At 45.5% G+C, this 15,093-nt stretch overlaps 1 protein-coding gene across 2 annotated transcripts in view; it reads left to right on the top strand.

Annotated features, from left to right (window-relative positions):
* LOC115144498 (protein kinase C epsilon type) overlaps positions 1–15,093 on the top strand; it is a 165,249-nt gene that overhangs the window by 146,071 nt on the left and 4,085 nt on the right. For both annotated transcript variants that reach the window (XM_065002559.1, XM_065002558.1), the window contains exons 12-14: positions 9,559–9,697; positions 10,860–11,048; positions 12,142–12,288. In XM_065002559.1, coding sequence (XP_064858631.1) covers positions 9,559–9,697; positions 10,860–11,048; positions 12,142–12,288 — 475 coding nt within the window. The remainder of the gene's footprint in view (positions 1–9,558; positions 9,698–10,859; positions 11,049–12,141; positions 12,289–15,093) is intronic.

Raw genomic sequence — 15,093 nt, forward strand, 5'->3', positions numbered from 1 at the left:
TCTGCATTTATTTCTAGTCCTATATTATTCAATGATGTCATTAGAATGATGAAAATAAGGACAATGAAACGTATTTAATTTAACTGTTGAAAGCGAGGAATGAATGAAGCGACAATAAAGAGAGAAATAGGAAGTAGGCTAATAACAGCAGGGGAAATATTATGAAAGGTGTACAGTATAGGCGTCGGCCTACTAATTATACAAATAGGCCCTATTATATTTCAAAATTAAAATCTAATTCACTAGCCTATACTTGTAACTTACTGCACCAGAATCGCATGTTCTCTCCCTGCTTTATCATGGTTAGAATAATGTGTGTAATTCCAGTCCATATAATACAGTATTATATACTGAGTGTACAAAACATGATGACACCTGCTCTTTCCATTACATAGACTGACCAGGTGAATCCAGATGAAATCTATGATCCCTTATTGGTTTCACTTGTTAAATCCACTTCAATCAGTGTAGATGAAGGGGAGGGGACAAGTTCTAGAAGGATTTTTAAGCCTTGAGACAATTGATACTTGGATTGTGTGTGTGCCATTCAGAAGGTTTTGAATGGGCAAGGGTAGAGGAAAGCATTGGATTCAACATTGGCCAGCATCCCTGTGGAACGCTTTCGACACCTTGTAGAGTCTATGCCCCAATAAATTGAGCCTCTTTTGGGGGCAATAGGAGGGTGTGCAACTCAATATTAGGAATATGGTGTAAAGTACTAAGTACTTTATTTTACTATTTATATTTTTGACTACTTTTACTTTTACTTCACAACATTCCTTAAGAAAATATAGTACTTTTTACTCCATACATTTTCCTTGACCCCTAAGCATTTTGAATGCTTAGAGTAGGACATGGAAAAGGTCCAATTCACACACTTCTCAACAGAACATCCCTGGTCATCCCTACTGCCTCTGCTCTGGCGGACTCACTTTACACACGTGCTTCATTTGTAAATGATGTCTGAATGTTGGAGTGTGCCCCTGGCTATCCTTACATTGAAATGGTGTAGTCAGTCTGGTTTGCTAAATATAAGGAATTTGAAATTATTTATAACTTTACTTTTACTTTTGATACTGAAGTATATTTTAGCAATTTAATTTAATTTGATACTTAAGTATATTTTAAACCAAATACTTTTAGACTTTTACTCATGTAGAATTTTACTGGGTTACTTTGACTTTTATTTGAGTTATTTTCTATTAAGGTATCTTTACTTTTACTCAAGTATGACAATTGGGTACTTTTCCCACCACTGGGTGTCCTTAATATTTTGTATTCTCAGTGTACAATACAGTGCAGTAATACAGTTCACACTCAAAAAGATTAGCCTACTGGAGATAGTTTCATTTATTTACCCAAGAGAGCAAATAGCTATCTACATCTATGGGCTTTTGTGTTTTTCTGTCGTGTCTTATATGTATTGGATAAAAGCACAATCATCTGGGATTTTTGGGGCTTGGGCTCATTAAATGTCTTTAATGTAGGGCTCATAAAGTGTATGGCTCATAAAGTGTATGGCTTAATGTATGGCTCGGGCTCGGGATATACTTTTTGATCAAAGCTCTAATTAAATCCAGACATAGGGCTATTTATATGCTTTATAATGCTTTTGAATGACACGTCCGGTTTTGGCAGGAAGGACCTGGTTGACCGGGAGAAAAGTGATATATTCTCAGGATGGAACATTTGTAAAATATCAACAAAGTAATAACACAGATGAGGTGATGTGACCTGGTGGGTGGAAAGAGAGGGTGGGCTGACAGATATGGAAAGAGAGGGTGGGCTGACAGATATGGAAAGAGAGGGTGGGCTGACAGATATGGAAAGAGAGGGTGGGCTGACAGATATGCAAAGAGAGGGTGGGCTGACAGATATGGAAAGAGAGGGTGGGCTGACAGATATGGAAAGAGAGGGTGGGCTGACAGATATGGAAAGAGAAAGGGGGGCTGACAGATATGGAAAGAGAGGGTGGGCTGACAGATATGGAAAGAGAGGGTGGGCTGACAGATATGCAAAGAGAGGGTGGGCTGACAGATATGGAAAGAGAGGGTGGGCTGACAGATTGGAAAAGAGAGGGTGGGCTGACAGATATGGAAAGAGAGGGTGGGCTGACAGATATGGAAAGAGAGGGTGGGCTGACAGATTGGGAAAGAGAGGGTGGGCTGACAGATTGGGAAAGAGAGGGTGGGCTGACAGATATGGAAAGAGAGGGTGGGCTGACAGATATGGAAAGAGAGGGTGGGCTGACAGATTGGGAAAGAGAGGGTGGGCTGACAGATTGGGAAAGAGAGGGTGGGCTGACAGATATGGAAAGAGAGGGTGGGCTGACAGATATGGAAAGTGAGGGTGGGCTGACAGATATGGAAAGAGAGGGTGGGCTGAAAGATATGGAAAGAGAGGGTGGGCTGACAGATATGGAAAGAGAGGGTGGGCTGACAGATATGGAAAGAGGGTGGGCTGACAGATATGGAAAGAGAGGGTGGGCTGACAGATATGGAAAGAGAGGGTGGGCTGACAGATTGGGAAAGAGAGGGTGGGCTGACAGATTGGGAAAGAGAGGGTGGGCTGACAGATATGGAAAGAGAGGGTGGGCTGACAGATATGGAAAGAGAGGGTGGGCTGACAGATTGGGAAAGAGAGGGTGGGCTGACAGATATGGAAAGAGAGGGTGGGCTGACAGATATGGAAAGTGAGGGTGGGCTGACAGATATGGAAAGAGAGGGTGGGCTGAAAGATATGGAAAGAGAGGGTGGGCTGACAGATATGGAAAGAGAGGGTGGGCTGACAGATATGGAAAGAGAGGGTGGGCTGACAGATATGGAAAGAGAGGGTGGGCTGACAGATATGGAAAAAGAGGGTGGGCTGACAGATATGGAAATACATAGGGATGGGGCAGAGAGAGAGGGGGGAGATGTCCTGATGGAAACGTCTGGAACATCTTTGGAACATGAGGGCTTAGCACAAAATGTGGAGCTTGTAAGAGTGCACGCATGTATTCAAACGCTTTTTGAATTCTTGCAATGTACGCCAGATACCAGATGTTATTACATCATCCCCGATTTTCACAGCATAGATGAGTTGCCATATTCATACATAGCACATTGGGCCTCATGAGCCCTTAATTTGCGGCTCGCTGTGATTTTCCTATTTTCCATTCATAATACATAACAATGATACAATTTCAATTCAATGTGTTTAATGCATGCCTGAATCACTACATTGAATATATATATTGTTCCTTGGACGGCAGATAGATGGCAGTATAGCGCAGCTGTTGAACAGAAAGGCCGCAATAGATCGTTTGCCAAAATAGTACGCAACTGCTCAGCTACAGCGACCGACACATATCAGTTTGCTACTAGCTAATCTTGCAGTCTGGTAACCATGGATCGATTTATTGTAAAATAGAAACGTAAATCTATTGACAATGAAAATGAGGGTGGAGAGCTGGAGAACAAGGTGACAGCTATGAACAAACAACCACTGGAGAACCAGGAAAATCAGGAAGATGTCAGCGGGGAAATGCAGCTAGCTAAAGTAGCTAACAGAAATGTCAAAATAGCGTGGCTCCGGTGGCTAAGAGAAGGATGCGGTCGATTCAAGAAGCACACCGAAAGTTCCAAGAGACATGGACATACAAGTATTTTTTGTACTGCATAATGGGACTAGTTCACTTTGTCTTATTTACCAGAACAGAAGGCAGTCAATTGTTTTTAACGAGCAAATTTAGAACAACATTTCCAGTCGCACCATGCCCACTTTGACAAAACATATCCGCCACAAAGCAACCTCAGAAACAACCAAATAGCGCAACTCAAAGGACAACAACAAATGATGGACAAATCTAGCACTGTTGCAGAGAAAACGACAGAGGCAACATATGAGATTGCTTGGATACTGGCGAGAAACAAAGCCTTCACAGACGCGGATATTGTCCAAAAATGTCTTGGGCCTCAGCCCAAATAGTGTATGCTAATGTCACAAACAAGGAAGCTATTTTAAAGCAAATTAAGGGACTGCAACTCTCAGACTCGACTATAACAAGGGGCATAGAAGACATTGGCGAGGACATCGTTAAGCAACTGATTAATGACATATCCGTGGCACCGTGTTTTAGTATTGCGCTTGACGAAAGCACTGATGTAAGAGACATTGCCCGATTATGTGTTTGAGAATTGTGAAACAAAAACAGAGAAACAGGCTGACCAATGCACACCTTGATTGCCTCACAAGGATAGCAACAACAGACTATAAATTTAGAATGAATTCAATCAAGATGCAGAAGGGACATTTTCACTCATCCAACTACTGAGGTAACCCTTAATATGGGTCTTATACATGTGATGTAGCCTATTTGATGTGTGTGTATATATTTGTGTTGTGCTGTACATCAAATCAATTGCATGTGCTCTATTGCTCTGAATTTGCTCTCAATTGATAATTGATAATATTGGAAGAAAAAGTACAACAAATTCAAGATCTGTACGAACCTATGAATGATTGTATCAACCCAATGTGGCCCCCTTACAAAAAATTGTAACACTGCTCTATAGTAACATTACCTGCACTAATCAATGTTTTATAAGGATGAATGAACCCACCTAAACCTACCACTTCACTCCCAAGGAGAATCATGCAGATTGTTGATGTGTCCTTTTTAGGTCTCTCTGAAACAGAACAGTTGTGTAACGGCCTCACACACACACACACACACACAATCCCAGGTCGTGGAGGCTGTTTTGTGAAAACACCTTGGGCTGAATGGCATCTGTTAAAAGATGTTGACATATTTTCAGCAATCAACCATCAAACCCTGACCTGACTGGTTTCATGCCACTCCCTGGCATCTTTCATCAGACCTCTTATCTTCTCTCCTGTTCCTCCCCTCCTGCCATTTCCAACAGCACCCTCCATCTCTCGCTCGCTGCCCACAATAAAGGAGAGGAGCGATGGAGAGACACACGACTCTATGTCTGTGGAACATTCTGTGTGTGTTTGTGTGCATACTGTACGTGTGAACCAAGAGTAGCCTCCATAGTGCAGATAGCTCCTCACAGTGCTTTTGGCCTCCATACTGAGAAAGTCCTTTGGTGTTGTGTCTGTTCACTGAGTAGGAACACTGAGAGTATATTTGGCGTTGTGTCTGTCACTGAGTAGGAACACTGAGAGTATATTTGGCGTTGTGTCTGTCACTGAGTAGGAACACTGAGAGTATATTTGGCATTGTGTCTGTTCACTGAGTAGGAACACTGAGAGTATATTTGGCATTGTGTCTGTCAATGAGTAGGAACACTGAGAGTATATTTGGCATTGTGTCTGTTCACTGAGTAGGAACACTGAGAGTATATTTGGCATTGTGTCTGTTCAATGAGTAGGAACACTGAGAGTATATTTGGCATTGTGTCTGTTCACTGAGTAGGAACACTGAGAGTATATTTGGCATTGTGTCTGTTCAATGAGTAGGAACACTGAGAGTATATTTGGCATTGTGTCTGTTCACTGAGTAGGAACGCTGAGAGTATATTTGGCATTGTGTCTGTTCAATGAGTAGGAACACTGAGAGTATATTTGGCATTGTGTCTGTTCACTGAGTAGGAACACTGAGAGTATATTTGGCATTGTGTCTGTCAATGAGTAGGAACACTGAGAGTATATTTGGCATTGTGTCTGTCAATGAGTAGGAACACTGAGAGTATATTTGGCATTGTGTCTGTTCACTGAGTAGGAACACTGAGAGTATATTTGGCATTGTGTCTTTTCACTGTCCGGCGCCGACAGAGATGGCCGCCTCGCTTCGCGTTCCTAGGAAACTATGCAGTTTTTTGTTTTTTTACGTGTTATTTCTTACATTAGTACCCCAGGTCATCTTAGGTTTCATTACATACAGTCGAGAAGAACTACTGAATATAAGATCAGCGTCAACTCACCATCAAGAATATGTTTTCCTCGACGCGGATCCTGTGTTCTGCCTTACAAACAGGACAACGGAATGGATCGCATGCAGCGACCCAAGAAAACGACTCCGAAAAAGAGGGAAACGTAGCGGTCTTCTGGTCAGACTCCGGACAAGGGCACATCGCGCACCACTCCCCAGCATTCTTCTTGCCAATGTCCAGTCTCTTGACAACAAGGTTGATGAAATCCGAGCAAGGGTAGCATTCCAGAGGGACATCAGAGACTGCAACGTTCTCTGCTTCACGGAAACATGGCTTACTGGGAAGACGCTATCCGATGCGGTGCAGCCAACGGGTTTCTCCACGCATCGCGCCGACAGAAACAAACATCTTTCTGGTAAGAAGAGTGGCGGGGGCGTATGCCTCATGACTAACGAGACATGGTGTGATGAAGGAAACATACAGGAACTCAAATCCTTCTGTTCACCTGATTTAGAATTCCTCACAATCAAATGTAGACCGCATTATCTTCCAAGAGAATTCTCTTCGATTATAATCACAGCCGTATATACCCCCCAAGCAGACACATCGATGGCTCTGAACGAACTTTATTTAACTCTTTGCAAACTGGAAACCATTTATCCGGAGGCTGCATTCATTGTAGCTGGGGATTTTAACAAAGCTAATCTGAAAACAAGACTCCCTAAATTTTATCAGCATATCAATTGCGCAACCAGGGGTGGTAAAACCTTGGATCATTGTTACTCTAACTTCCGCGACGCATATAAGGCCCTGCCCCGCCCCCCTTTCGGAAAAGCTGACCACGACTCCATTTTGTTGATCCCTGCCTACAGGCAGAAACTTAAGCAAGAGGCTCCCACGCTGAGGTCTGTCCAACGCTGGTCAGACCAAGCTGACTCCACACTCCAAGACTGCTTCCATCACGTGGACTGGGACATGTTTCGTATTGCGTAAGATAAAAATATTGACGAATACGCTGATTCGGTGTGCGAGTTCATTAGAACGTGCGTTGAAGATGTCGTTCCCATAGCAACGATAAAAACATTCCCTAACCAGAAACCGTGGATTGATGGCAGCATTCGCGTGAAACTGAAAGCGCAAACCACTGCTTTTAATCAGGGCAAGGTGTCTGGCAACATGACCGAATACAAACAGTGCAGCTATTCCCTCCGCAAGGCTATTAAACAAGCTAAGCGTCAGTACAGAGACAAAGTAGAATCTCAATTCAACGGCTCAGACACAAGAGGCATGTGGCAGGGTCTACAGTCAATCACGGACTACAAGAAGAAACCCAGCCCAGTCACGGACCAGGATGTCTTGCTCCCAGGCAGACTAAATAACTTTTTTGCCCGCTTTGAGGACAATACAGTGCCACTGACACGGCCTGCAACGAAAACATGCGGTCTCTCCTTCACTGCAGCCGAGGTGAGTAAGACATTTAAACGTGTTAACCCTCGCAAGGCTGCAGGCCCAGACGGCATCCCCAGCCGCGCCCTCAGAGCATGCGCAGACCAGCTGGCCGGTGTGTTTACGGACATATTCAATCAATCCCTATACCAGTCTGCTGTTCCCACATGCTTCAAGAGGGCCACCATTGTTCCTGTTCCCAAGAAAGCTAAGGTAACTGAGCTAAACGACTACCGCCCCGTAGCACTCACTTCCGTCATCATGAAGTGCTTTGAGAGACTAGTCAAGGACCATATCACCTCCACCCTACCTGACACCCTAGACCCACTCCAATTTGCTTACCGCCCAAATAGGTCCACAGACGATGCAATCTCAACCACACTGCACACTGCCCTAACCCACCTGGACAAGAGGAATACCTATGTGAGAATGCTGTTCATCGACTACAGCTCGGCATTCAACACCATAGTACCCTCCAAGCTCGTCATCAAGCTCGAGACCCTGGGTCTCGACCCCGCCCTGTGCAACTGGGTACTGGACTTCCTGACGGGCCGCCCCCAGGTGGTGAGGGTAGGCAACAACATCTCCTCCCCGCTGATCCTCAACACGGGGCCCAACAAGGGTGCGTTCTGAGCCCTCTCCTGTACTCCCTGTTCACCCACGACTGCGTGGCCACGCACGCCTCCAACTCAATCATCAAGTTTGCGGACGACACAACAGTGGTAGGCTTGATTACCAACAACGACGAGACGGCCTACAGGGAGGAGGTGAGGGCCCTCGGAGTGTGGTGTCAGGAAAATAACCTCACACTCAACGTCAACAAAACTAAGGAGATGATTGTGGACTTCAGGAAACAGCAGAGGGAACACCCCCTATCCACATCGATGGAACAGTAGTGGAGAGGGTAGCAAGTTTTAAGTTCCTCGGCATACACATCACAGACAAACTGAATTGGTCCACTCACACTGACAGCGTCGTGAAGAAGGCGCAGCAGCGCCTCTTCAACCTCAGGAGGCTGAAGAAATTTGGCTTGTCACCAAAAGCACTCACAAACTTCTACAGATGCACAATCGAGAGCATCCTGGCGGGCTGTATCACCGCCTGGTACGGCAACTGCTCCGCCCTCAACCGTAAGGCTCTCCAGAGGGTAGTGAGGTCTGCACAACGCATCACCGGGGGCAAACTACCTGCCCTCCAGGACACCTACACCACCCGATGTTACAGGAAGGCCATAAAGATCATCAAGGACATCAACCACCCGAACCACTGCCTGTTCACCCCGCTATCATCCAGAAGGCGAGGTCAGTACAGGTGCATCAAAGCTGGGACCGAGAGACTGAAAAACAGCTTCTATCTCAAGGCCATCAGACTGTTAAACAGCCACCACTAACATTGAGTGGCTGCTGCCAACACACTGTCATTGACACTGACCCAACTCCAGCCACTTTAATAATGGGAATTGATGGGAAATGATGTAAATATTTCACTAGCCACTTTAAACAATGCTACCTTATATAATGTTACCTACCCTACATTATTCATCTCATATGCATACGTATATACTGTACTCTACATCATCGACTGCATCCTTATGTAATACATGTATCACTAGCCACTTTAACTATGCCACTTTGTTTACTTTGTCTACATACTCATCTCATATGTATATACTGTACTCGATACCATCTACTGTATGCTGCTCTGTACCATCACTCATTCATATATCCTTATGTACATATTCTTTATCCCCTTACACTGTGTATAAGACAGTAGTTTTGGAATTGTTAGTTAGATTACTTGTTGGTTATCACTGCATTGTCGGAACTAGAAGCACAAGCATTTCGCTACACTCGCATTAACATCTGCTAACCATGTGTATGTGACAAATACAATTTGATTTGATTTGAACGCTGAGAGTATATTTGGCATTGTGTCTGTTCACTGAGTAGGAACACTGAGAGTATATTTGGCATTGCAGTGTTTCCCCTAGTATTTTTTTCAGCAGTGGTGGCAGAGTTTTAAAAAAATTATTATTTTCCCCTACCCCTACCACCCCTCCCCTAATTTGTGGCAGAGTGGCAGATCTATACATCTCCAATAAATGTGATGACACAGTGACTTTTAATTTATTTTTGTCTCATTTGTCTCTGACAGATTAATACTCTTCTATCTCTGACCTCTGTAACTGCTTCACTCTGACCTCTCAGACCTCATTTTGTCTCTATCTCTCCAGAGATCTGAAATTGGATAACATCCTATTGGATGCACATGGCCACTGTAAGCTGGCTGACTTTGGCATGTGTAAGGAGGGGATCCTCAACGGAGTGACCACCACCACCTTCTGCGGGACCCCTGACTACATCGCTCCTGAGGTAAACCTCAACCCTCCTTTTACCCACTACACTCTAGCCTTCATCCTCTACCCTTCATCTTCTACCCACTACCCTCCACCCTCTACCCTTCATCTTCTACCCACGACCATCTACCCTTCATCTTCTACCCACTACCCTTCATCCTTTACCCACTACCCTTCATCCTCTACCCACTACCCTCCATCCACTACCCTTCATCTTCTACCTACTACCCTCTACTAACTACCCTTCATTCTCTACATTCTAACCTCTACCCACTACCCTCCACCCTCTACAGTCTGACAGTAAACCACCCATTCATCTGGGACAGTCTGGCAGTAAACCACCCATTCATCTGGGACAGTCTGGCAGTAAACCACCCATTCATCTGGGACAGTCTGGCAGTAAACCACCCATTCATCTGGGACAGTCTGGCAGTAAACCACCCATTGATCTGGGATTGTCTGACAGTAAACCACCCATTCATCTGGGACAGTCTGACAGTAAACCACCCATTCATCTGGGACAGTCTGGCAGTAAACCATCCACTCACTTATCTGCGACAGTCTGACAGTACTCAACCACCCATTCATCTGGGACAGTCTGACAGTAAAAAATCCATTCATCTGGGACAGTCTGACAGTACTCAACCACCCATTCATCTGGGACAGTCTGGCAGTACTCAACCATCAATTCCATAAGTTACTCTCTCTCATGTTGTACTCTTTCATTGACTCGACTCTTTACCCTCTACTCTGCTTCTCTCTCACCGTTTCATAAAAAAAGCTCACTCAATCACTCAATAAATTACTCACTCAATCACTCAATAAATTACTCACTCATTCACTCAATAAATTACTCAATCAATCAATAAATTACTCAATCAATCAATAAATTACTCAATCAATAAATTAATCAATTAATCAATCAATCAATTACTCAATCAATCACTCAATATATCACTCAATCAATCAAACTCATATACTCATTTGTTCTACTCATTCTCATTATATCATCCCTAATGAGCTGGTATCACAAGTATACTGTTCCCCCTTACAACCTTATAAATCCTGCTGTAGTGTAGTTGGTGTTAGTGTTTCCTGTGCCCCTGTGTTTTTTAGATCCTAAAGGAGCTTTTATATGAGATGGTGTTACATTGTTTCCTGTCCCCCTGTGTGTTTAGATCCTACAGGAGCTAGAATATGGCCCCTCTGTGGACTGGTGGGCTCTGGGGGTGCTTATGTACGAGATGATGGCGGGCCAGCCCCCCTTCGAGGCTGACAATGAGGATGACCTGTTTGAGTCCATTCTCCACGATGATGTCCTCTACCCAGTGTGGCTAAGCAAGGAGGCAGTCTCCATCCTGAAAGCGGTCAGTAACCTACAGTTGATCTCCCTGTCCTAGTCTGCCTGTATCTCTAACCATCCCTCTTTGCTCTCCTTTTTATCCCCTCTTTCTTCATATCTTTCCCACTCGTTATTCCACTTGTTCTTTATCAGCCCCCCTTTCCTCCCCACACCTTACCTTATTGTCGTCTCCTCCTCCTCTTCCTCCTCCTGCTGTCTCTCTCTCTCTGCCTGTCTCTGGTGAGGTAGTAAAGTGGTGTTCAGTGATTAGCAGAGTGAGGAGCAAGGATGAGCAGGGCTGGGTGGAATTAGTTCAGAGAGCCAGAGTGGCTGTGCAGTGCTGTCTGGGCTGGGGAGAGAGGCCTGGGAGACGTTGCACTTCATGTGGGAAAAGAACAGCGTGTTTGTGTTCTCTGGTGGTTTCGGGGCTTGTGTAATCGCACAATCGGGGAGGCAGGGGTGAGCCGCCCCAGCATTCAGAGGGTCCTCCTCTTCCAAGAACGCGGCCGGCTTTCTGTGTGTGCGTGGGGGAGTGTGTAATATTTGTTAGTGTCCTGTGCTTGTGTGTGGATGTGAATTACGTGCTTTTTCGTTTGTGTCCTGTTTGGTGGTGTGTATGGACATTGTGTAATTCTATATTTGTGTTTTAGTGTTGCAGAATATTCCTCTGAGTGTGTTAGTCTGTGTGTGTGTCCCAAGTTCCTGTGTGATCTTTTTTCCATCACAAGTCATGCGTTTACTTTGGCCGTCCCCTGCTTGTTTGCAAAGCCTTGTGGGAAAGCAGGCGTGCTTGCCTTGAACCGGCACGTGTTACTCTGTGATCAGTCTCACTGGTACTTTGGTCACATTACCCAGCTCAGAGGTCCTAATGGTCATATCTGACCACTAGATTCTTCAAATGACCACTGGTCTCTTAACGATGACCACAGAGCAGATCACTAAGACCACTCTGCACCACTTGACCGTCTGAACCCCTCACTCTTGCTCTTTCACCTCTATTTCTCTCTTCCTAACATTCACATCCTTGCCCCATGTTCCTAAGGGGGCCAAGAGGATTAAGTCAAGTACCTTTATTTCCCTTCCCCCTTTATCCATCTGCCTGTTTCCCTGTCCTGTAGTTCATGACGAAGAGTCCAAACAAGCGTCTGGGCTGTGTGATCACCCAGGGCTTGGAGGAGGCCATCAAGGTTCATCCCTTCTTCAAGGAGATCGACTGGGTTCTGCTGGAGCAGAAGAGGGTCAAACCACCCTTCAAACCTCGCATTGTGAGTTAGCACTTATAGCTCAGACTATGTAGGGTGAAGTTGCCTGTAAACGCTGATCTTGGGTCAGTTTAGCATTTTAAGGTTAGGATTGGAGGAGGGGAAGCTGATTCTAGATCTGCACCTAGGGTAAACTTCACCATGGAGTGTGTCTGAACTATTAAGGAACATACCGTACTGTATGTTTTAGGGCCCTTACTGTTCCTCCCTCACCATTATTAACCTCTAACCTTCAACATGGAAATAAGTCATAGACTTGTATGTATTTATCCTCTATTATGCTTATTCAAGTGTATACTTAAGCAATAACGCACAAGGGGGTGTGGTATATGGCCAATATACCACAGCTAAGGGCTGTTTTTTATGCACGACGCAAAGCAGAGTGCCTGCATACAGCCCTTAGCCATGGTATATTGGCCATATACCACAAACACCTGAGGTGCCTTATTGCTATTATAAACTGGTTACCAATGTAATTAGAGCAGTAAAATACACGTTTTGTCATGCCCATGGTATGATTGCTATTGATGTCTTATTTTTGTTTATAATCCTATACATCTTGCTTTCAATTGTTTGGTTTTTGATTTCAACATCCATTATTTCACCCGTCCTCAAAAAAACATACTTTTTCATGTTCACAATTCATTTTATTTTGAATTCAATACATGGCGTGAAATTGACCCCATATAGGATCTTAATTTGATCACCTTGTTGCAGCAGAACTTTCCTGCAATGCAGGACATGTTTTACTTGTAGTGTATTTGAGGTTTAAAAGGCTTCTGTAGTTAGTAATTTCCACTTTGAAATTTCAGACTTGAATTATGCTTAAGATGGGTTTTTTTGATCACTACAAAAATGTCTATTAATTATAATCCACACAATAATTCTGTTAAGGCTGTGTAAGGGAGGAGAATTCAGGTGCAGGAGAGCAGAGTAGAGTAAACAGGCACACTTTTATTCCGGGTCGAGAGCCAGACCCGGTTCACCGGGGTCTCACTGCGGTGACGGTCCGCGCTGGTCTTCGGTGAAGCGCGGCTCGCTGGAGGTGAACATGGGCGGCCTCCCATGTCTCCTCCGCGCGCCTGAACCAGTCGTCCACTGCCGGAGCCTCGGTCTGACCCTGATGCCACGACGCCAGAACCGGCTGGTACCCCAATACGCATTGAAAGGGTGAGAGGTTAGTGGAGGAGTGGCGAAGTGAGTTCTGTGCCATCTCAGCCCAGGGCACGAAAGCCACCCGCTCTCCCGGGCGGTCCTGGCAATAGGACCGCAGAAACCTGCCCACCTCCTGGTTGACTCTCTCTACCTGCCCGTTACTCTCGTGGTGAAAACCCGAGGCAAGGCTGATCGAGACCCCCAGACGTTCCATGAACGCCTTCCAAACTCTCGACGTGAACTGGGGACCCCGATCAGACACTATATCCTCAGGCACCCCGTAGTGCCGGAAGACGTGATTAAACAGGGCTTCCGCAGTCTGTAGGGCCATAGGAAGACCGTGCAGAGGGAGGAGACAACAGAGAAATGATCCACAACGACCAGGATCGTAGTGTTTCCCTGTGAAAGAGGTAGATCGGTTAAAAAATCCACAGACAAGTGTGACCACGGTCGCTGTGGAACGGGTAAGGGGTGTAGCTTACCTCTGGCGCGTGTAGCTGAGTATATCAGGATGTTATTGATATACACCACTACACCTTGCCCGTGCAGGTCCCTGAAAATCCAGTCTACAAAGGATTGGAACTAAACGCTGTCTTCCACTCGTCTCCCTCCCGGATACGCACCAGGTTATACGCCCTCCTGAGATCCAGTTTTCGTGAAGAAGTGCACCCCGTGCATTGACTCAATCGCCGTGGCGATAAGAGGTAGCGGGTAACTGTACCTCACCGTGATTTGATTTGCACCGATAGTGGTCAATGAGGGCCCTGTCAATGAGGTCCGGAATTCCTGGGCGCTCCTCGTGCCCTGCCTCAAATTGAAGAGCCGTTCTCCCACTGCTCTCCCTTCAGGCGGATGGTCGAAGACGGCCGAAAGCGACGGGTGAACTTCTCGAAGTGGTCCAACGTCGCGTCATCTTCTCCCCACACGGCGTTTGCCCACTCCAGAGCTCCCCCTGAGAGGCATGAGACGAGGGCAGACACTCTCTCCCTTCCCGAGGGAGCTGGGTGCACAGTGGCCAGGCAAAGGTCCAGTTGTAATAGGAATCCCTGGCACTGTGTGGCTCCCAGCGGTCCATCGTCTGGACATCATGGCACAAATATGTTGTAACATAGCCGATTGTTCCTGGACGCGCTCCTCGACTCCTCTAACCGGGGTACCTGCTCCTGCTGACTCCATAGTAGGTGTGTAATTCTGTTAAGGCTGTGTAAGGGAGGCGAAGTCAGGTGCAGGAGAGCAGAGTAGAGTAAACAGGTGCACCTTTATTCAGGTCAGAAAATAGGCACAACATGACATCTAAGTGCCCAAAAAACACCGGACCATGAATACAAAAGTATAGCGCGTGAACATACACCATTAACAATAAACAATTACACACAAAGACATGGAGGGGAACAGAGGACTAAATACATACAGTGTGATTATGGAATGAAAACCATGTGTATGAAACAAGACAAAACAAATGGATATATGAGAAATGGAGCGGCGATGGCTAGAACGCTGGTGACGTTGATCGCCTGAACGCCGCCCGAACAAGGAGAGGAGCCGACTTCGGCGAAAGTCGTGACAAATTCAAATTTCCTGTGGCTGCAGGAATATTTTCCTGCTGTAGAAAACTGACTTAAGTTACGATCCTACATCTGTATCCAAGCATCA

This window comes from Oncorhynchus nerka, linkage group LG16 (genome assembly GCF_034236695.1).
Source record: "Oncorhynchus nerka isolate Pitt River linkage group LG16, Oner_Uvic_2.0, whole genome shotgun sequence".
Classification (NCBI taxonomy): domain Eukaryota; kingdom Metazoa; phylum Chordata; class Actinopteri; order Salmoniformes; family Salmonidae; genus Oncorhynchus; species Oncorhynchus nerka.